Source organism: Primulina eburnea, chromosome 5 (assembly GCF_022965805.1).
Source record: "Primulina eburnea isolate SZY01 chromosome 5, ASM2296580v1, whole genome shotgun sequence".
NCBI classification, from domain to species: domain Eukaryota; kingdom Viridiplantae; phylum Streptophyta; class Magnoliopsida; order Lamiales; family Gesneriaceae; genus Primulina; species Primulina eburnea.
Window position 1 is genome coordinate 7379882 of NC_133105.1, and position 22857 is coordinate 7402738.

Genomic DNA, 22857 nt, shown 5'->3' on the forward strand with positions numbered 1-22857 from the left:
TGTGTTATGACTGACTTTTCTTGCCTTTTCAAATCAAATATTTTTTTTAAAAAAGAGAGAAAATATATTTATTTATTTTCCTAGAACATGATAGAGGGACCACCTAGCAACTACCCACCTCTTCCAAATCTGTCTCCAGGTGGATTAATGCCATGCTACATAAATATCGAAAATTAAATATTTAAATAATAATAATAATAATAATAAATGAAAGTAACAAAAACTTGTTGAACAACTATCCTTTCCATCAGCTAGGTGATTGTAACAGTTTAATCACGAAAGTTCTGATGAATGGTTGGTGGCCTACCTCTCCATGCATATAGAATGAAATTCTTGGTGTCTAGACTAATAAAATAGTTCTCTGAATTAGGAAAATTCAGGAAAAAATTGTTGGATCTATGTGTGCAGACGTCGTTCTTGAGAACTGTGAGATAAAATAGCGCTTCTTCGAACACAACGTTAGAGATGCTGTTCAAGTTAGTCATACCCAAAACCAATGAATTCGACAAAAAAATGATAACACACATGAGAACTTACCTTTCCACTTATTTATATGTTTTCTAATTACATGGAAAATGGTTTTTTACCCTAATGAGTCTTATCTTTGGCTTAATGATTTACATTAAGACTATAACAAGTCCGGTTTAATTTAATGAATGTTTATTTTGAAATGTTATTACCCACTAGGGGTCTTTGAATAAACAAAATATGAGATAGGAAATCGTAAAATATGAAAGATTTACACGATCGAACGATATTTTAGCCGCTATAGGAATTCATATCAAATATAAGCATATGCCTAACATCTTTTGGATTTAAGATTTTAGATGGAAAATGGATAACGAATTATATTATTTGAAGTAAAATATAAAATGTGTAGTAGGAAATATAATGAGGTATATATGACATGATTGATCCAATATTACTCAATTTTTTTTTAAAATAAACAATATTTCAAATAGTCGCCTCATGTGTTTCAATGCTGACCGATTGACAATTTTTTTTTTTTTGCTCGCAAAGAAAACTTGAAATTTTGTAAAATCATTTTAAAATTGCTAAAGTGGCCAAAACAATTCGACTATTACTTAGAATTGTTACAAATATATTTTTGACGGTGACTCTTCAATTGATAGAATTTAACAACACGTTTATTCTGTTCATTCAATTTTCTATCTACCATTCAAGTGAAATTGACAAATATGTTTTTTTTTTTTTTAAAATAACAGAGTTTTAAATGACTTTATATTGGACTTTGAAGGACTATAGGGTTTTTTTCCATTTTGAATGGATATTTGATAACACTTGTGACCTTAATAAGTGGATGATTAAATGCTGAAGAATATTGTCTCACATAGTAAAATAATATTAGCATGAGTGAGTTTACATTGAGTTATATTTCGTCAATATGTAAGAATTATTGGTCAAGATGTTCTCTCTTGCTCGCGCTTGCGCATGAGGTGCAAATCAAGTGCCCGATTTGCACTGAAAATAACTTGACTTGTGTACAAGCGTACGAATGCAACATATGTGCGTCAAATGTTATATAAATCAAGGCAAAATTACCCACCAATGTTCAATTGAATTTTGTTCACTCCAGATCTTTCTGGATGTGAATTTCCACCTGCCTGATTGTTGGTGCTCAATACGACTGGTGCTCCAGTTGAGTAATGCCTTTCGGATGACCGGTCTATAACTATCATAAGGAACCCAAGTACCTGTAACCTCTATGTTGTATCTATCTTATTATGTTAAAGTCATGTTTAATAACCCATATCTTGTATCTATCTTAATATGTTAGAGTCCAATTGGTTGGAGTGTAATCGGAGTTTGAATGATCTGGCTCTGAACACTTCTTTTAAAAAGACGGTCCGGTCAGAACACTTATTTGAAAAGACAGTCCGGTTATAAACAAATTCAATATATGATCTTCTGATGATATCTGCAACTTGAGCTTATGGTAGAATATGAATGACTTGACATGTCTAGTTGTTAGGGTTCTATTAGTACATGAAATTGACGGTGTGATATTAAAACAACTCAATTTTTTTTAATTATTGTCAAAACTTAAGATATTTTAAACTTAACAATGTCAAAATATATTTATTTTTTCCCAAGAAAAAGATTTTGGCGTGATATTTGGTTAATTAGGACACTAATTTGCATCCAATTATTAATTTCTCAATTATTGTATAAATTACCATTTTTTAATTAATATTTAAATTACCATTTAACTTGGAAATATTTACATTTATACCAAAATATCGATATCGAAACTGCTATATTATTAATTAAATTTTAAGATATATGATGCAATTAATAAGTTGCTAATAAACTTTTTTCCATTTATCTAATCCCTTTGACTTTAGGATGTCAATATGTGAAATGTTAATGCTAAAGTCAAAGGGATTAGATAAATGGAAAAAAGTTTGTTAGCAACCAAAGACACATCAACTACAAGCGCACGTAATTGCCGGATGCCCCGCAAACACACCAACATTTTGTATTTCTAATCCCGCAATTTCGATACAAATTAATATCTACATGATATTATCGATACAAGTATATCGACAAAGAAACACAAAACAAAGTTACTGAATCAAAATTAATTGAGTAGGCCTCTTGTGAGACGGTCTGACGAATCTTTATCTGTGAGACTGTCTCACGAATCTTTATCTGTGAGACGAGTCAACCCTACCGATATTTACAATAAAAAGTAATAATTTTAACATAAAAAGTAATATTTTTTCATGGATGACTCAAATAACTGATATTCACAATAAAAAGTAATACTCTTAGCATAAAAAAAGTAATATTTTTTCATGGATGACCCAAATAAGAGATCCGTCATACAAAATACGACCAATAAGATCGTCTCATATAAGTTTTTGTCTATCTAATTTATATGAGCCATGAAAAAAATGTAAACTAAACTTAATGATTAAATTGATTATTTTTGGTATATTAATTAAACAAACTTTTTTATTTTTATTGACAAACAAATGAGAAAATTCGATAATAAATCAGATATCCAAGAGTCTCTGTGGTAGGTTAGATGGAGGGTGAGCGTAGTGTGAGAGAAGAACCAGGCAGGTACCACGTGTTTGTATCATTAAAAGTGGCCGCTCATATTTGAGAGCCCAACCAATCCAAACCAAACTCCCAACCAATAATACTAAATACGTACAGTGATCCTTTCACTTACTTCTCCTCCTCCCAAGAATTTGGTGTACTTAACAGCTATTTACCTGTCATATCGAGTTCCTCGGTTACTATTCTTTGCTTGAATCTGGTGATACTCGAGAGTAAGAGCTAGCCTGGTTGAGAATTTTCTCTGCTTACAGCCTTTCTCCGTTTGCGGGGTCTCTATTTGATTGGAGGTGAGTCGTCACTCTTCCTGCTTCTGTTTCTCAAGGGAATTGAAAATGTTTCCATTTTCTTGATTTTGGATGATGGGTTTTGGTGGGATTTTGTTCAATATGGCCTGAATGTTTTGGCAGGATTTTAAAGTGTTCAACTTTACATGATTGAATTCGTTGTTTTACACGTTTTCTGTTTATTATGATTGATTTTCATTTTTCCTGCAACCAGTTCTTGCTATGGTTTTTCTTGGGAGTGATCTTCGTTGTATGGGAGTCTTTAATTCTTTATTCAGCTGTTCGGTATTTTTAGATTGAACGCGTTTGCTGTTGTATAGTAACTCTTTGTTTTGTCCCCTAATGTCGGTTTCTGAAAATATCGTATTGTTATTTTTGATCTAGGTGATTTTATTTGCCAAACCTTAGGTTTTTGTTATAGAGATGTCCTAAAGGGCCAATCATTGGTCTTAATTATCAGATACTTCAGTTTTACATGGGATTGGACAAAACATATATAAAAAACCGACATGATTGTGTTCATAATGAATGTTGTTTTCTTCAGCCACTTCAATATGTCAGAAGCCCAAAGAAGGCAAGTGGCAGTCGCTAGTAGGCATGCCAATGAATATGTAAATGGTCCTGCTCTGTCGAGGTCAGCAAGCTCGGTACTTGAAGTGGACGAGTTTTGTCATGCCCTTGGAGGGAAGAGGCCAATTCATAGTATCTTGATTGCTAACAATGGAATGGCAGCTGTCAAGTTTATACGTAGCACTAGAACGTGGGCTTATGAAACATTTGGCACAGAGAAGGCAATTTTGTTGGTGGCTATGGCTACTCCGGAGGATATGAGAATAAATGCAGAGCATATTAGGATAGCCGATCAATTTGTTGAAGTGCCTGGAGGCACTAACAACAATAACTATGCTAATGTGCAACTCATTGTTGAGGTTTGTGGACGTAATTTTGTCTGTCTACTTATTTTTTTTCTTTTGTACTCTATTTTCTATCATTGCATCAATGGGTTTTGCCATTTAGGGTTGTTTGAAACTGTCCCAATGTAGATTTTAAAGGCAATTTGGCGCTAACCTAGGAATTGGAATAATAAATTTGGCATAATCTTTATCTCCATTTCCTCTCCAAGAATCTATAGCTGCAAAAATTTTGCATCTACATGCTTTCTGCATAACTAGCCTCATTCTTGCATGCGCAAGAGATAGGTAGAACATATGACTGTCAGATATGATAGTCACAAAATGAACTGAGAACAAATTATTTGGATAATTAATTTAGAACAAAATGTTAAAATAATATTTATCTTTAATTCTAGATGGCCGAGATAACACATGTTGATGCCGTGTGGCCTGGTTGGGGTCATGCATCTGAAAATCCAGAGTTGCCTGATGCTTTGAGTGCAAAAGGCATCATATTTCTGGGGCCACCATCTACATCGATGACTGCATTGGGAGATAAAATTGGATCATCGTTGATTGCACAAGCTGCAGAAGTGCCAACTCTGCCTTGGAGTGGCTCTCATGTATGTGTCTGTTTCTGAAGCCACGTCTGTTTGCTTTCTCTTCGTCGTCTCATTTTCATGTATGTGCCATTGTTTTAGGTGAAAATTCCTCCCGATAGTTGTTTGGTCTCTATCCCAGATACAGCATACAGGGAAGCGTGTGTGCATACGACAGAAGAAGCCATATCTAGCTGCCATATAGTGGGTTACCCTGCAATGATTAAAGCATCTTGGGGTGGTGGTGGTAAAGGCATTAGAAAGGTATGATTATTACCATATTTTTAGTTAAGTTCCAAGTGAACTTTATCCTTTGACTAGGAGCAAGAATTGTGAACTTGATTGTTTTGAGTTCCAAGCTTGGTTCTCTTTGTGTCATAGTTTCCGTAGGTCGACAGTTTGCATTGATCATCATATCTGCTTATAGGTCCATAATGATGATGAAGTCCGGGCTTTATTCAAGCAAGTTCAAGGTGAAGTTCCTGGGTCCCCCATATTCATAATGAAGGTTGCATCTCAGGTTAGAACATTCTTTTCTTCTACTCTAAAGTCTAAGTAGTGTATCAATGAGATTTTATTTTAACATCAATGTGGTTTTGTTTCTCAGAGCCGGCATCTAGAAGTCCAACTGCTTTGTGATCAATATGGAAATGTTGCAGCTTTGCATAGCCGTGATTGCAGCGTTCAAAGGAGACACCAAAAGGTTAGTTCTATAATAATTCTGATTATAATATGAAGTGAGAGACATTTTTCTATTTTCTGGTCTCCATATATTATTTTGAATTTTACAATAATAAACATATATGCGTTCCTCTGTTAAAAAAAAATCATTTCTTTCATAGAACAACTGTATCATGTATTATTTCAAACACAATGCTATTTAGATCATTGAAGAGGGCCCAATAACAGTCGCGCCCTTGGAAACAGTAAGGAAACTTGAGCAAGCAGCTAGAAGGTTGGCCAAGAGTGTTAACTATGTTGGAGCCGCAACTGTGGAGTATTTGTATAGTATGGAGACTGGCGAATATTATTTTTTGGAGTTAAACCCGCGGTTACAGGTTTGTTAACATTTTAATCATGATACGACTCTCATGTTATTTGTTGATAATGTTAATGAACATAGATTCAACCCACATTTTTTTTATACACCTCACTTTTAGTTGTTGATAATGTTAAATGAACATAGATTCAACTCACACTACCTCGTTTTTTTTTGGGACACCTCACTTTTAGTTATAAATAAATTTGCAAACATGATGTTATTTTGCTACAAGTAGGAAGATTGGGTTGATAAGATTATTGGAACTAATTCTCTACCATATGGATAATGTGAAGATGACTGTGTATTGCCTGTCACTGAACTATTTGTAGTAGGATTTATCTTCTTGTCGTAATTTAGGTGGAGCACCCTGTCACTGAGTGGATAGCTGAAATAAATCTACCTGCGGCGCAAGTTGCAGTTGGAATGGGTGTCCCTCTCTGGCAAATTCCAGGTTTTTTTTCCTTCAGAATTCGCACTTACAAAACTTTTCTTCTATATTTCATGCTTTGGTGATAGCTTTTGATCGTGCTTAATAAATTAGAGATACGGCGATTTTATGGTATGGAACATGGTGGAGGTTATGATGCTTGGAAGACAACATCCACTTTTGCTACTCCATTTGACTTTGACAAGGCAGAGTCTATAAGGCCTAGAGGTCATTGTGTGGCTGTTCGTGTAACAAGCGAGGATCCTGATGATGGGTTTAAGCCAACAAGTGGAAGAGTACAGGTCAGAGTTTGTCTGATCGAGCAGTTTAATTTCCGTTCTATATACATATTTTCACGATTATCACTGCATCATTCTGGTGACTATAAGCAGGAGTTGATTTTCAAAAGCAAACCAAATGTGTGGGCATATTTTTCTGTCAAGGTACATGTCTATAAATCTTAATTAGGAGATTTTAAGTTTAAAGCTGCTTCTCACTAGTGTCTTAAATTTGCGCAGTCTGGGGGAGGTATTCATGAATTTTCAGATTCACAATTTGGTAAGTAAATTCCAGAAGGAAATGCAAAATATCATGTTGCTTTTGTTCAACACTTTATATGACTAAAAAGCTGCTGCGGTATGGTACTTTGATTTAGAATATGCTTCCCGTTTGAACTTGGTATTATTGATGGCACTCAAGTCCTTTTAATTACTGATTAGGAACTCTGAGGTTAAAGTTATAGGGTAAAAATATGCTCAAAATACATATCCAAGGAATGAGCCTGCATAAAACTTCTGAATGTTCCTTTGACATGTGATCTTGATTTAGTCAAAATTCTCTTCATTTTGTGAGCATAGGTTCTGCATTTGGGTTTTCTTGTCTTAATAAAATTATCTGATGGAAAGATATAGGTCAGTAAATATTGGATTTTGAATTGCATAGAGGAATCAAATGAATATGCTCTGATGGTAGATCACTCGATAACCAGGCGAGGTATCATTTGATAGTTTTCAAACGTCCCTGATCGTTATTTTTCTCTGCATGTCTATGAATGACTTTTGGTTGAGGCTTGCTTATGGTAGTTTTAATGTGGTTCATACGATTAGGGGTGTAAATGATTGAGCTCAACTACCAAAAATTGAGCTAGAGATCTCGAGCTCAAAATAAAGGGGCTCCGGCTCGAATTCAAGCATCGGTAGCTCGGTTCATGAGATGGCTTGCGAACTTAATTTCTATTTGTAAAATCTATTCATAGATATGTGCATAGCTTAGTTCATTTATGTATAATAATAATAATAATAATAATAATAATAATAACTATTATATAGATATAATAAAACATATTGATTTTATTATATATTAATTAAATATAAAAATTATCAAAAATAGTTTTTAGGTTTGTGAATGGGATCACAAGCTCCTGAACAATAATCATAGAGCTCAAACTGAGTGAAGCCGGTGCGACTCACCTTACACCCCTACTTGTGACATGATTTTTTAAGCATGCATAGCATCTTTTATTTAATATTAATATACAATGGATCATTTCATTTCTTAACGCAGGGCATGTTTTTGCCTTTGGGGAATCGAGAGCGTTGGCCATCGCTAATATGGTTCTTGGGCTTAAAGAAATTCAGATTAGAGGAGAAATCCGCACAAATGTTGATTATACTATTGATCTCTTACATGTGAGAATCTTCATATAACAAATGTCAATCTACTTTTGTATAAATAAAAGTTAATATTTGAGAACATATTTCCAGGCATTAGATTACAAGGAAAATAAAATACATACAGGATGGCTTGATAGCAGAATAGCAATGAGGGTCAGAGCAGAAAGACCCCCTTGGTATCTCTCAGTCGTCGGTGGTGCTCTTTATGTGAGTATGTGATTGTGTTAACACATACAAACACTTTAGGATAGTATTTTTTTTATGCAAATTAATGTATTGTTTCTGATATATCAACTCAGAAAGCGTCTGCTAGTAGTGCAGCCATGGTTTCAGAGTATGTTGGTTATCTTGAAAAAGGACAGATTCCTCCCAGGGTAATTGGTCTTGTCATAGTTTTTGAGTTCTTTCTTGTTTTCTTTACTTCTTTATGGACTGGTTCTGTTCAACTTGCAGCATATATCATTGGTCAATTCCCAAGTTTCCTTGAATATTGAAGGCAGCAAATACACAGTAAGTTTAAATATATAAAATCACTCGACGGCAAGCATTTTTGCCTTATATTTGGATATACTAGTTCTCAAAATGATTATTTTTCTATAAAAAATAGATATGGAAGACCATAATCCTACTTAACTTTAAACCAAATCAGTATCTCACATTTTAAATTAACTATTGAAAACACAATTATTACACCGCCACATAATTTTCCCACCTATGTTTTGGCCTCGTAAATAAAGGGATCTTATGTTATTTTCATTGACTTTCTGTTTCTTTGACCCATGTAGATTAATATGGCAAGGGGAGGTCCTGGAAGCTACAGGTTGAGGATGAATGAGTCAGAAGTTGAAGCAGAAATACACACTCTTCCTGATGGAGGTCTACTGATGCAGGCATGATGTTACTTAATATTTGTATGCTATTTGTTCTGATCGGCGACAAATTTATATATATCATCTATTACTTAATACATATAGCGCAAAATAACAGTAAAGATTTGTTAATGTGATTGTTGCAGCTGAATGGGAACAGCCATGTCATATATGCAGAGGAAGAAGCAGCTGGAACACGTCTTCTTATTGATGGAAGGACTTGTTTGCTTCAGGTGCCACTTGTTACTCATGGATATATCAATCAATTATTGTCTTATCTCGTTCTTTCCGTTATACAGAATGATCATGATCCATCCAAATTGGTGGCAGAGACACCATGCAAACTACTTAGATACCTGGTTGTAGATAGCAGCCATGTTGAAGCTGACACACCTTATGCTGAGGTTGAGGTCATGAAGATGTGTATGCCCCTTCTTTCACCTGCCTCAGGAAATATGCATTTTAAAATGTCTGAAGGTCAAGCCATGCAGGTACGCGTGTATAACTCGAAGATCTTGCTTTGTTGTTTTACTCAGAAACCGAAGAACAATTTTGTAGGCTGGTGAACTTATAGCAAGACTTGACTTGGATGACCCTTCAGCTGTAAGGAAAGCAGAACCATTTCATGGTAGTTTTCCCATTCTGGGACCTCCAACTGCCATATCTGGAAAAGTTCATCAACGGTGTGCTGCAAGTTTGAATGCAGCTTGCATGATTCTTGCCGGATACGAGCATAACATTGACGAAGTAGATTTTCTTGTCTATTGAATATCTAAGTAATATATTTAATGACCCATGAACGAATGTGTTGTTTTCGCGAAGCCTTGCAGATATGAGTGCTTGAAGCTAATTGTATTTGTCAAAACTACCTCTTATTTATAGATGTAATCTGTTTTTCAGGTTGTTCAAAACTTACTCAGTTGTTTGGACAATCCCGAGCTCCCTTTCCTTCAGTGGCAAGAGTGCTTTGCTGTGCTGGCTAACAGATTGCCTAAGAATCTTAAATATGAGGTTGAACAAATGTAGATACTAATTTATTCCTCTTCAAAAAGTTTTGTTCTCTCTCTTTTTTCACACGTCTAATATATATCTGGCTTTATTGTTTCAAAATTCAGTTGGAAACAAAATATAAGGAGTATGAAGGAATCCGAAATATGCAAAATGTCGACTTCCCAGCAAAAAATTTACGTGGTGTTCTTGAGGTTAGTTATTTATCTTTGTTAAACACGTGCCTATACCGTTCTTTTTTATTAACACAGGGAGTTCATTTTCTAGCTTCTTTGTTCCTTTTTTTACTGGCCCAGGCCCATTTGAACTCCTATCCTGATAAAGAAAAAGCAACCCAAGAGCGAGTAGTCGAGCCTCTAATGAGCCTTGTAAAATCTTATGAGGGTGGAAGAGAAAGCCATGCTCGTGTTATAGTTCAAGGACTTTTTGAAGATTATTTATCCGTTGAAGAATTATTTAGTGATAATATACAGGTAACGTTTCATACATTTTTTAACAGTTTTATTTTTAAGTCACATCTTATCAAACCATCTATCTCCCCATAAAAAGAGTCGTGGATAAGAATGAAATTCAGCTTCGAAATTTGAACCGACCAAATGTTGTTTTCATTACAGGAAAGGTGTTTATGTTCTTGCCACATTTTAAATCAATTTAGATAATTGTATTACTTTGTTTTCATTTCTCTGTTGGCTTTAAAGTAAACTAATGCTCTTTATGGTGTATGGTCTCCTAGTGTCCGCTCTGACTAGTGAGAGTTTCATTCTCTTAGTATTCCTCTTGCTAATTCATCTCGTGGTTTGATAATTGTAAAGAATGGCTTATCTAAAACTTCTTGAAGAAGAAGTTTGTCTAATTTTACTTTATTTACCATATACAGTTGAAATGCTATATATATATATTTTTTCAGGCCGATGTGATTGAACGATTGAGGCTTCAATATAAGAAAAATCTCCTGAAAATTGTGGACATTGTACTTTCACATCAGGTATAGCCACATTTATTGCCACCTGGTTTGCTCTTACCACGGTCAAGTTTGCAGCAATGAGCTCATTTTGTGTGTGTTTGTTGGAATATTTAAGGGCATCAGGAGTAAGAACAAGCTGATACTACGCCTCCTGGAACAACTCGTGTATCCTAATCCTGCTGCATATCGCGATCAACTAATCCGCTTTTCTGCCCTCAACCACACAAACTACTCGGAGGTTGCTTATTTAGTGTTCTTCTGGCTCAATTGCTGTTTTTGGCGTTATTATTTTCTTGATGTTTTCTCACTTCAAGTTTTTGACGCAAAACCGCTGTATTCATACACAGTTAGCATTAAAGGCCAGCCAGTTGCTGGAGCAGACAAAACTAAGTGAGCTTCGTTCCAGTATAGCTAGAAGTCTCTCAGAATTAGAAATGTTTACTGAAGAGGGTGAAAATATGGATACTCCTAAAAGAAAATGTGCCATAGACGAACGCATGGAAGCTCTTGTGAATGCTCCATTGGCAGTTGAAGATGCACTTGTTGGTCTTTTCGATCATAGTGACCACACACTTCAGAGACGGGTCGTTGAGACTTATGTGCGTAGATTATACCAGGTATTATTTCGTCAAGGTTGTGAAAAATAAATGCTAGCCAACCTATCATTCTTCCCTAATTTTCAACATCCATTATCAGCCATATCTCGTAAAAGGGAGCGTCAGGATGCAGTGGCACAGATCTGGACTTATAGCTTCGTGGGAGTTCTTGGATGAGCATGTCGATAGAAAGCATGGGTTGGAAGATGAAGCATCGCTTCAAAAGCACCGCGAGAGGAAGTGGGGAGCAATGGTTGTTATTAAATCTCTCCAATTCTTGCCTACAGTCATTAGTGCTACATTAAGGGAAGCAACACTTAACTTGCGAGCTGTTGTTCCTAATGGATCTATTCATCCAGCTACTTCTGGTAATATGATGCACATTGCATTGGCGGGCATTAACAACCAAATGAGTTTACTTCAGGATAGGTATCTTACTTGTTCACTGAGCTTGTTTGTCTCAATCACCATTTAGATTAAACCTTTTCCCCTGAGCTAACCCAGAGAATCCTTGCATAGTAAGAGCATATAGATATTAATCAATCTCGATTCTTGGCTTTTGTATCCCGGGATGCTTTTTGACACAACCTTCCCCTCCATCGTATTTGCTTACTTCTGTCATATTTTATAAAGTTGATCAGAAACAAAGTATCTGTGGCATTTAACTCCCTTATTTGAGAAGCCTCGGAATATCTGCCGTTAATTTTCTGTTGGTCACCAGCACCAGGATCGATTTCCACTTGCTCTGGACCTTTCAGCATCTTTTATATCATTCCTCTATATTGAACTTCACGTGTGTCAAAACTGAAGAAATCTTCCTTTGGGAACAGATAAATCTCAAACCTTGGGATGGAAGTTATACCCAGTACATTTTGACCCTTCTCGAAGATTGCTTTGTTCTTTTAGCTGCATTCAAAATATGATAATAACATAACTTCATTACCTTGGATTTTTGACTTCACAATAAATTATGATGTGATTACCGTGCCCTCCCTTTTCGTTTCTTCTCATTTTTTTCCTTCTGGGCCCTTGTCCTGCTTTTACTATCTGCAGTGGTGATGAGGATCAGGCTCAAGAGAGAGTCAACAAGTTAGCCAAAATATTGAAGGAGAAAGAAGTAAGCTCCAGCCTGAGAAATGCAGGAGTGAGTGTAATTAGTTGCATTATTCAGAGAGATGAAGGCAGGGGTCCTATGAGGCACTCCTTTCATTTGTCAGTAGAAAAACTCTACTACGAGGAAGAACCACTGTTGCGCCATCTGGAACCTCCTCTATCCATATACCTTGAGTTGGTATGCTATTATTTGTTTGTCGTGACTGATAATTTTTTTTTAATTATTTTGGAATTATATAAGCTTAAATCCAAAATGTCTGTTGACAGGACAAATTAACAGGTTATGATAATATACGGTATACTCCTTCCAGGGATAGACAATGGCACCTTTATACTGTTCCAGAGAGGCCATTGTCTATTCAGAGGATGTTTCTCAGAACACTTGTCAGGCAACCCCTATCAGATGAGGGTCTGCCGCCTGTTCATCAGGGACTGGATCAAAAAGCCAATCAATCTCTTTGGTCCATGTCCTTTACTTCAAGGAGCATTTTGAGGTCCTTAATGTCTGCAATCGAAGAGCTTGAACTTAATTCTCATAATTCTGCCATCAGGGCTGACCATGCTCACATGTATCTCTATATCTTGCGAGATCAACAGATAGACGATCTTTTACCATTCCACATGTAAAATCATCTGAACTATTTATTCGGCTGTTCTTAGTGTGCAAGGTTTATTTAAATATCAACTCTAAGGTTGACTTTTTTTACAAAATCATTTTCAGAAAGATCCACATACCTGATGGACACGAAGAAGCTGCAGTGGAGAAAATCTTAGAGGATCTGGCACATGAAATCAATGCATCAATTGGTGTGAAAATGCACCGATTAGGTGTTTGTGTGTGGGAGGTTAAGCTTTGGATATCATCTGAAGGAGGAGCTAATGGTGCTTGGAGAGTTGTGATCACAAATGTCACAGGTCACACTTGTATTGTGCATGTAAGTGGTGTTCTGACTTGCACAATGTGACTGTATTATCCTGAATCAGGATTCACTGGTTATTTGGAGAGACGATTGTCCTGAAACTTTATAAATAAAAAAAAAAATCAATTTTGATTTTGTGGGTTCTTGGATTCTGAACGATTTCTACAGTGATTTAGTAAATTTGATTCCGCATCGCAAAAATCAATCTCAACTTCTTAGATACTGTCTTATAGTTTAAAATGTTACCTCTGGTTCTTTTTGTGGTCATTAAGTGCTAGTTCATTCATGGACCAAATTGGATGTTTAGTTTTGAACTTGGTAAACCTCTGTTAATGATGTAATATTTTCATTCCATCTTTCAGATATACAGAGAAGTTGAAGATTCCAGCAAAGGAAGAGCAGTGTATATGTCAACCTCTGGGCAGGGCTCTTTGCATGGATGCCCTGTTAATGCACAGTATAAACCTTTGGGAACTATTGACCAGAAACGACTTTTAGCTAGGAAAAGCAACACGACATATTGCTATGATTTTCCACTGGTAAGCATTAATCTTTATTTTTTTTCTTCAGAGAATGAATCAACATATTTTGTTTTGAGAAGAGTAACTATGGACAGGCATTTGAGGCATGTTTGAACAAATCTTGGACCCAACATCCTGGTGTTAGCAAGCCTAAAGATAAAGACATCCTCCGTGTTACAGAGTTTATTTTTACTGATCGGAAAGGTGCCTGGGGTACTCCTCTAGTTTCTGTTGAACAACAACCGGGACTGAATGATGTTGGCATGGTAGCCTGGCGTATGGACATGGCTACACCTGAATTTCCTTCTGGAAGAACAATTTTCGTTGTATCAAATGATGTAACCTTCAAAAATGGTTCATTTGGCCCCAGAGAAGATGCATTTTTTCAGGCTGTAACTGATGTAGCTTGCACTGAGAAAGTACCTCTAATTTATCTGGCAGCAAATTCAGGGGCTCGTATTGGTGTAGCAGAGGAAGTTAAATCTTGCTTCAAAGTTGGTTGGTCCGATGAAACATGTCCTGAGCGTGGTTTCCAATACATTTACCTTACTCCTGAGGATTATGCTCGCACTGAATCTTCTGTCATGGCGCATGAGTTAAAGCTCTCAAGTGGCGAAAGCCGATGGGTAATTGATACTATTGTAGGTAAGGAAGATGGTTTAGGGGTCGAAAACTTGACTGGTAGTGGTGCCATTGCCAGTGCATATTCAAGGGCATACCAGGAAACATTTACTCTGACCTATGTGACAGGCAGAACTGTTGGGATTGGTGCTTATCTTGCGCGTCTTGGTATGAGGTGCATACAAAGACTCGATCAACCCATTATTCTCACTGGTTTTTCTGCATTGAATAAGCTTCTAGGTCGGGAGGTGTACAGCTCCCACATGCAACTCGGTGGACCCAAAATTATGGCGACTAATGGGGTCGTTCATCTCACTGTCTCAGATGATCTCGAGGGGATATCATCCATTTTAAAGTGGTTAAGTTTTGTTCCTCCATATGCTGGTGGGCCACTTCCAATTTTGACTTCATTGGATCCTCCTGATAGGCCGGTTGAATACGTACCAGAGACATCCTGTGATCCCAGGGCAGCTATTTGTGGTGTTATTAATGGTTCCGGGAAGTGGATTGGAGGCATGTTTGACAGGGAAAGCTTTATTGAGACACTGGAAGGCTGGGCAAGAACCGTTGTTACTGGCCGTGCAAAACTTGGAGGAATTCCTGTGGGAATTGTTGCCGTTGAGACTCAAACTATGATGCAAGTGATTCCTGCAGATCCTGGACAGCTAGATTCACATGAAAGAGTTGTCCCCCAAGCAGGGCAGGTTTGGTTTCCCGATTCTGCGTCTAAGACTGCTCAAGCCTTGATGGATTTTAACAGAGAAGAGCTGCCTCTCTTCATTCTTGCAAACTGGAGAGGATTTTCAGGTGGGCAGAGGGACCTATTCGAAGGTATATTACAAGCTGGATCGACAATTGTCGAGAACCTTAGAACATACAAACAACCCGTTTTCATATACATACCCATGATGGGTGAGCTCCGTGGTGGTGCTTGGGTGGTTGTGGATGGTAAGATCAATCCAGATCATGTTGAAATGTATGCAGAACAAACGGCCAGAGGAAATGTCCTTGAGCCAGAAGGTTTGATTGAGATCAAATTTCGAAATAGAGAATTGCTGGAATGCATGAGTAGAATCGACCCCGAGCTAATTGCTCTAAAGACAAAACTTCTAGAATCCAGAACCGCTGCCACACACGAAACTCTTGAAGATTTACATAAACAAATAAAAGCTCGTGAAAAACAACTTTTGCCACTGTACACTCAGATAGCCACAAAATTTGCAGAGCTGCATGATACTTCACTTAGAATGGCTGCAAAAGGGGTTATCAGAGAAGTTGTAGAATGGAAAAAATCTCGATCTTTCTTCTATAGAAGATTGCGCCGGAGAATTGTCGAGTTTGAATTGGTCAAGTCTCTGAGAGATGCTGGTGGCCAACAGCTTGACTATAAATCGGCAATGGAGATGATTAAGAATTGGTTCTTAAGATCACACATTTCAGGAGGGAAAGAAAGTTCGTGGATAGATGATGAAGCTTTCTTTTCATGGAAGGCTGATTCAAGAAACTATGAAAAAGAACTACAGGACTTGCGTGTTCAAAAGATATTGATACAGTTGTCGAACATGGAAAACTCTCCAGTGGATATAAGCGCACTACCTCAAGGTCTTGCTGCATTCCTAAAAAAGGTGAATTATCGTTTGTTCACTCGGTATCCGTGCTTTAATGTCTTTTTACCCGATTTTTTTCTCATAACAATGTTGAAATTTAAATGATACACAATGCAGGTGAATCCATCAATCAAAGATCAATTGATTGATGAACTAAGAGAGGTGCTCGGTTGATTCAGTTTACTTTTCTGATTCCGGAAATGTAGATCAGAGTGGCAATTTCTACCATGTGTGCAATTTTTTTGTTCCATTAAATAGTCCGCATGTTTCAGTAAAGCGTCGCTGTAATGTTTGTTCTTGATGGTGTAGTAGATACTATCGTTAATTATTTACGCTGGCAGGAAGTTGCATTACCATCTGTAGGGTCTGTTTGATGAAGTTTCTGACAGTCCTTGTATGTATTCTAGATTTTGTGTAGCAGTCTGTAAGAAACTTCATTACTCTGTAAGAAACATAATTTTTTCCTTGCATGGATCGAGAATATTCGTCACCGGGGTGTCCCATGCTCACATTAGAGAAGAATAAAAAACTGGGAAACTCTAGTTTGCAAGTAGAAATAATTAGATTGTAGTCCATTCTGCTGAATCCAAAGGGGCTCATCAGTGTGATTGCAACTACATGAACTCGAAGCCTGCATCAATTGCAGCAGCTGCTTTAATGTTTCATTCATTTCTCACTATTTGTTTCAAGAAACAACCTAAAATCATACGAGTGAAGTAATATATGATTTAAAAAGAATATGCAACTTTGGCAGAGGAATCACCACAAGAAAATCAGTGGATATTAATTGATTTTCTTGTTTTATACTTTTTCTTTTCTCTTCCTCTTCTGTTCCTCAGATTTCTTCTTTTCCTTTTCTGCCTTCCTTCTAATTTCCTCCCTCTGTTTCTTCTTTTCCTTTTCCTTTCTCTCAAGTTCTTTCTTCTTCTTCTTCTTCATCTCTGTTACATTCTTCTCCTTCTCCTTTGCCTTTTCTCTCAGCTTCTTCTTTTTCTTTTTCAGCAAGAACTTGAGGTTGAAACACATCTTCTATTCTCGATACATTGTGTGATGAGCAAAAATGTCCGTATTAATGCATGCCAAGGTGCCGGCCGGGAACTGCTTTATTTTTTTATTTCAATAATAATAATAATAATACGGGTTTATTTATTTCAAATTTATATATCACTACGGATCATGTGAAACCTCTTTCGGAATAGATGGTTGATAAATTTTTTTTTAAAAAAATATATATTTTGGCCTCATTTTAAAAGGAAAAAATTGCGATATTGGTCATTTACATTTGTTTACGATATTGATTTTATATATTATCAAATTTCAATTTTAATATGATATTTTTTCGCACTTTTTATCTATTTTCCTAACATGATGCTGATGTTGTGTCAACTCTTTGGCTACGTGCCCTTTGGACCCTTTGCCCGCTTAGAAGTGGATTTGAACCACTGGCACAAGGATTTTCAGTCTTTTGCTCTAACCAGCTGAGCTACCTGGACTTTAAGTCCCTTTCTCTAAGGCCTGTGTTGGTTGGGTATTTCCATTGCGAAGGATTCAATCCAGCCAGAGGTTCATGGTGCTAATTTAACGCCAACATGACTGAAAAAATATATTAAAATTGTAAAAAATTGAAAGATGCATGAGTAAATCTCAGTTTTAACAATACATATGATCGAAATTGAAAGGAGACGAACATTTGAGGACAAAAATTTTCCTTTTAAAGCTTCTTGTAAAACATCAACGAACTAAATCACAATTAGATAGAATTAGAAGTATGAAAATCATAATTAATAAAATTAGAGAAGAAGAAAACACAAATGATGATTAAAAGTCGTCAAGCCCAAAATTGGACCCATAACATTATTAAGCCAAAATTGGGGAATACAACTTCAAAGCTAATATCCATCTTCGAGACTAAAAATAAAAAAGAGAATCTCATTCTCATTTTATGCTCGATAAGCTTTGTAGTTTTTTTGAGCATACATTTTGTGGTGATTGATGACTTGAGTGTTAGAGAGTCTTCTGGCGTATCTAACGTTAATCGTGACGTAAGTGACAACATCAAAATTAATTGACGTGGATATCGTAGTGACTTGTTCTTCTTGAACACGTTCATTCGGATTGATTGATCACCCGGATTCTCTTATTGAGCAAAAACTCTTGGTGAATGTATGTTAAGAATATTTGCATAAAAACTGAAATTCTCATGAGTTGAAAATGATAATTTTAATTATCAAATAAATATATATGTTTCCTTTGGTTCTATAAACTATCTTTGTGAAAAAATATTTGAAAATTATAATGTGATACAGAATAAGCAAATCCCTCCAAAGGAAAAAAAAAAGAGGGAAAAAGCACATATATTATTTTATCTTCAAAAATATTTTTTTCTTGGGCATTTTTGATACATTATAGCATGTGCGGCGAACTGCAAATATTGCCCATTCCATTGCCTCTTTTGCTTGTTCTACCATTTCTTTCTTTGTTTGAAAGCGTGGAGATTTTCTTTTTTGGCTGATTAATATTATAATTAAGGATCTTTATCCTATCAATAAATTACAAGAGCTTTCATCGTGTAAAAAAAAAAAAAGTATATAAGTCAACTTAGATGACAACTTTTGTTTTTTCTCTATACTTTTTTTTAAAATTACAAAATTGTGGGTAGATTTTCTGTCTCGAACCCTGGTCTTTCCTACAATGAACATACCAAAAACAAGCTAGAGGAATGGTTTTTGAAAAACCGTCACAAATTTTGATTTCGAGATGATTCGTGTAAACCTAAGTCATTTTGCGATAGTTCCCGTAAGATGCTACTAGTCATAGAAATGGTTTATGTAAACTATTGGCATGTAGCAACGGTTTTCCTAAAACAGCCTCCCACAATTTAGGAAAACAGTTTATATATATCACGACGGTTTTTGTAAATCGTGTATATCGCGATGTATAATGTAAAACGTCGTTGTTATATACAGGGGCCGGGGAGTAACCAGAAACTTTTAATCTAGTGGGAAAATTTTATTTAGAAATATACTTATGAACATATAGAAAAATATATGTACTCTCACTATTTTCTTTCGCAATTATGAAACAAATGGTCATCAGATTAAATCAATAATTTATACATCAACAACAAAATCATATATTAATGTAACTCAAATTCATCATCAAAAAAGCCGAAACAAAGTTTCAATTGGATATTTATGTTATAATTCAAAATGATTTCAAATTTAATAAATGCATAGAGCGTGATAAACCGTCACGCTAAATAATGACGATTTTAAAGAAAATCATCGTAATAAATAACGACGATTTTGCTATTTTGTTTATATAAATCACTCTCCCCTCATTTTCAATAGGGTTTTATGCCTTTCCTCTGGTAGGGACAATTTGCCATTTTTCAATTGGCATTTTGATGCAGATTAACATATTTTATGATGTTTTCTTGCAGATTAACTTAGATCCGGCTTCTACTCCACATACGGTTTGACCATTTGATGCTACATCACCTTTTAGGTTTTCAAAATTATGTATATTAGCATATAAACTTGTTTTTCGATATACTCTGATCCGGTCGAGGTGGTTTCATATTCCGATTAAAAACTTTATTTCTTCAAATTAAAAAAATTTAATCCTTTTAACGATTTGTTGCTTATTTTGGTTTGCAAATTACGGGCCTAATGATATCATTTAAATATATGTATGACAAGTGATTTAGACATGACGACCCAGAAGCGGTCAAGAGGCGCAGTCACGCAGGCCCTCTCACAGGAGTAGGCACCTAATTTTTTTTAGTAATTTTATTACTATTTTCTTTAAATATGTTGGTTTATTTCTAGTTTGTTGTAAATTTGGGTGTTCCTAAACCTTAAAATATCTCTGAGTGTTTTTCTTTGGAGATGAAAAATTCGACCACCGGATTTTATCAACTTACAAATTATTCTTCAGTAATTTAAAAGAATGAAATTAACTGATATTATGACTATACTAAGGCATAGTTTGGTACACATGATAGGATAAACATGTGATATATAATATAATGATAAGTTAAGGATAAATAAGATGTATAATATTATATTTAATGTTTGGTATGATTTTAATAAGAGTGATTAAATTTATATACTAGATTGTAATGACAAAATTAACCTTATCATAATAAATTTTATAATTTCAAAGTTGTTGCTTGAGTTCATATTTTTTATATGTTCATGCGTCGATAGTACTTGCACGATTTATTTATTTTTACCTAATTTTATATATTATATAATATGATAATTGAGCTCTTGATTTTGTGAGTCAAGTCAAATATCAATTTTTAAGGTTAATCGAGTGATACTAATAATTTTTCTAGAGATTTATAAAAATTATTTTTATAATTATCTCAAATTCATTTATATAATTATCATATTATATAATATATAAAAATAAATAAAATATTTATTTGATTTTAATTTATACCTACTAGCATAGATATATAAAAATTATTTATAAATTGAGGGTAATTAAGTCATTTGTAGTGTAGTAGCCCGAATGCCGAATTGGGTAATTAACGGATTAATGGTGATTAATCATGATCGGAAGGTCCGAAGATGGTTCGGAAGCACCGAAGAGTTCGGAAGGTCCGAAGTGAGATCGGAGGATCCGATCATTAGGTGTCAAGAGTTGATCGACACGTGGGAGTTCGGACGTTCCGAAGTGTAGGTTCGGAGGATCCGATCATGAGCTGTCAAGAGCCAGTGGACACGTAGCGTTCGGACGTTCCGAAGTGGTGTTCGGAGGATCCGAACATGGCCTATAAATAGTGGTCGGATTTCCTCATTTTGACTCGCCAATTCAGAGAGTTCCATAGCATTTCAGTCGTTTCTGACAGGTTCTAGTCTTGTTCCGAGATTTGGGCACTAGCGGGGAGCTGCTGGTCTTGTAGCAGAGCTGTGCTCTAGTTGGGAGCTAGCGGCATCAGCGGGCTAGCGACGGACGAAGGTTTGGAATTTTATCAGTATTTATCTCAGGATTATCTAGTTAAGTCTGGTAGATAAGTTTAGTGATGGTTTTCACTTGATGAATAGGCTTGGATTAGACCTGTTGTCTGGTTGTTCCAGTGGATTAGGATTGCTGTGATAGAGGTACGAAAGTACTATCCGAGATATCCTGGTTGAGTATACATTCATATATGTGTTGCATGATTATGTGGTGCATTGATATATGTCATATGATGCATGCTATTATGTCACGTTTATTACTGCACGTTGCATTTCATGTTGAGCCGTATCTCCTTCGAGATAGCCTTTGCTGTTGAGCTGTATCTCTTTCGAGATAAGCTATATCTTGGGGCCGCTCAGCCCTGTCTTGTGGACGCATGGACACCGAGAGTACACAGTGGCCGACGGGTCGGGAGGGCTTCGGTGGTCCGGGACATTTTAGGTCCACGTCTGTCTTGTAGTGGATGCAGTGACCCAGAGGTTGGACCGCGCGGCACTATCCACTTGGCGCCTCTAAACTGAGCATTGTTGAGATCCTTTTGTGATTCCTGTTTCTTGACTACCCCGGTATCATGATCATAGCATGTGCATTTCATATAGGTCTGTATACTCATACTTTTGTACTGGGCGTTCTTATCGCTCACGTCCTCGGTTTTGTTTATCTTGGACACCCCATTCCCTCGGGGCAGGTCTCAGGTTGGATGGTTCCGGAGGAGCAGGAGGAGGACGTTGAGTAGCCGGTTGGTTTAGTTTCGGTATCATTTGATTCGATATGGTTGTACCAGATATTCTTTACCTTATTTTGAATTGTTCTAGACTTCGATTGGGTTGTATAACCATTATTTTTTGACTTTTCCGCTATTATCTCTGATTAGTAATTATTAAGTTAATTGCATGCTTAGTTTTCAATTAGTAGGTGATTCTGGAACGGGTCACTACATTTATGGTATCAGAGCATGCGTATGATTTTGGGATATAGATTTTGTTTTGGGATTTCCGTTGACCATTTTTCCCTATTCTATCTTGTAGCGATGGCTGACCATTTTGATGACGGGAGTAGTCAGGGGAGTGTAGGTCGATGGGGTGACCAGGATGATCTTAGGCGTCACCATGAGCATCGTCATCGTCGGGATGGTCCTAGGCGTTTCGATATGCATCGTTTCATGCAGATGGGGCCTAAGCCTTTAGTTGGCGGTGAGACTCCCGATGATGCGGAGGATTGGTTAGAGCGCATGGAGAGTTGTTTCCGCGCATTCCAGTGCACCGATGAGCAGAAGATGGAGACCCTTAGTTTTCTTCTTGAGGGCCGTGCTCGCAGGTGGTGGCGATCGACTTCTGCGCCGATAGTTCAGTCTCAGGGTAGAGCGACTTGGGCCGATTTCCGTGCAGCGTTCATGCAGCTGTACTTTCCTCCAGCCCTTCGCCAGGCCAAGACGATTGAGCTCTTGAACCTGAAGCAGGGGAGTATGTCTGTTGATGAGTATCAGCAGAAATTCTTTGAGTTATTACCCTTCGCTCCTCATATCAGTGGCAGTTCTGAGGCCAAGTATGATCATTTCCTCCAGGGCCTTAATCAGGAGATCTTTGATCGAGTCACTGTCTGTGATAATCCTACTTCGTACGATGGGTTGGTGAACCGGTGTCGTCAAGCAGAGATCAG

The 22857-nt window shown here is 36.5% G+C and overlaps 1 protein-coding gene across 1 annotated transcript; it reads left to right on the top strand.

The window, feature by feature from the left end:
* The first annotated feature begins 3053 nt into the window (after nucleotides 1-3053).
* LOC140832817 (acetyl-CoA carboxylase 1-like) lies at nucleotides 3054-16713 on the top strand. Its single transcript, XM_073197022.1, has 32 exons — nucleotides 3054-3377; nucleotides 3919-4303; nucleotides 4684-4890; nucleotides 4969-5130; nucleotides 5294-5386; nucleotides 5474-5569; nucleotides 5751-5924; nucleotides 6266-6359; nucleotides 6450-6637; nucleotides 6728-6778; nucleotides 6854-6893; nucleotides 7899-8023; nucleotides 8099-8215; nucleotides 8308-8382; nucleotides 8462-8518; nucleotides 8794-8898; nucleotides 9024-9110; nucleotides 9177-9368; nucleotides 9436-9624; nucleotides 9778-9888; nucleotides 9993-10079; nucleotides 10182-10358; nucleotides 10793-10870; nucleotides 10965-11087; nucleotides 11197-11466; nucleotides 11546-11874; nucleotides 12499-12736; nucleotides 12826-13181; nucleotides 13280-13493; nucleotides 13841-14017; nucleotides 14095-16245; nucleotides 16345-16713. The coding sequence occupies exons 2-32, from the start codon at nucleotides 3929-3931 to the stop codon at nucleotides 16399-16401; spliced, it is 6795 nt and encodes a 2264-aa protein (XP_073053123.1). The 5' UTR covers nucleotides 3054-3377; nucleotides 3919-3928; the 3' UTR covers nucleotides 16402-16713.
* Nucleotides 16714-22857: the final 6144 nt, after the last annotated feature.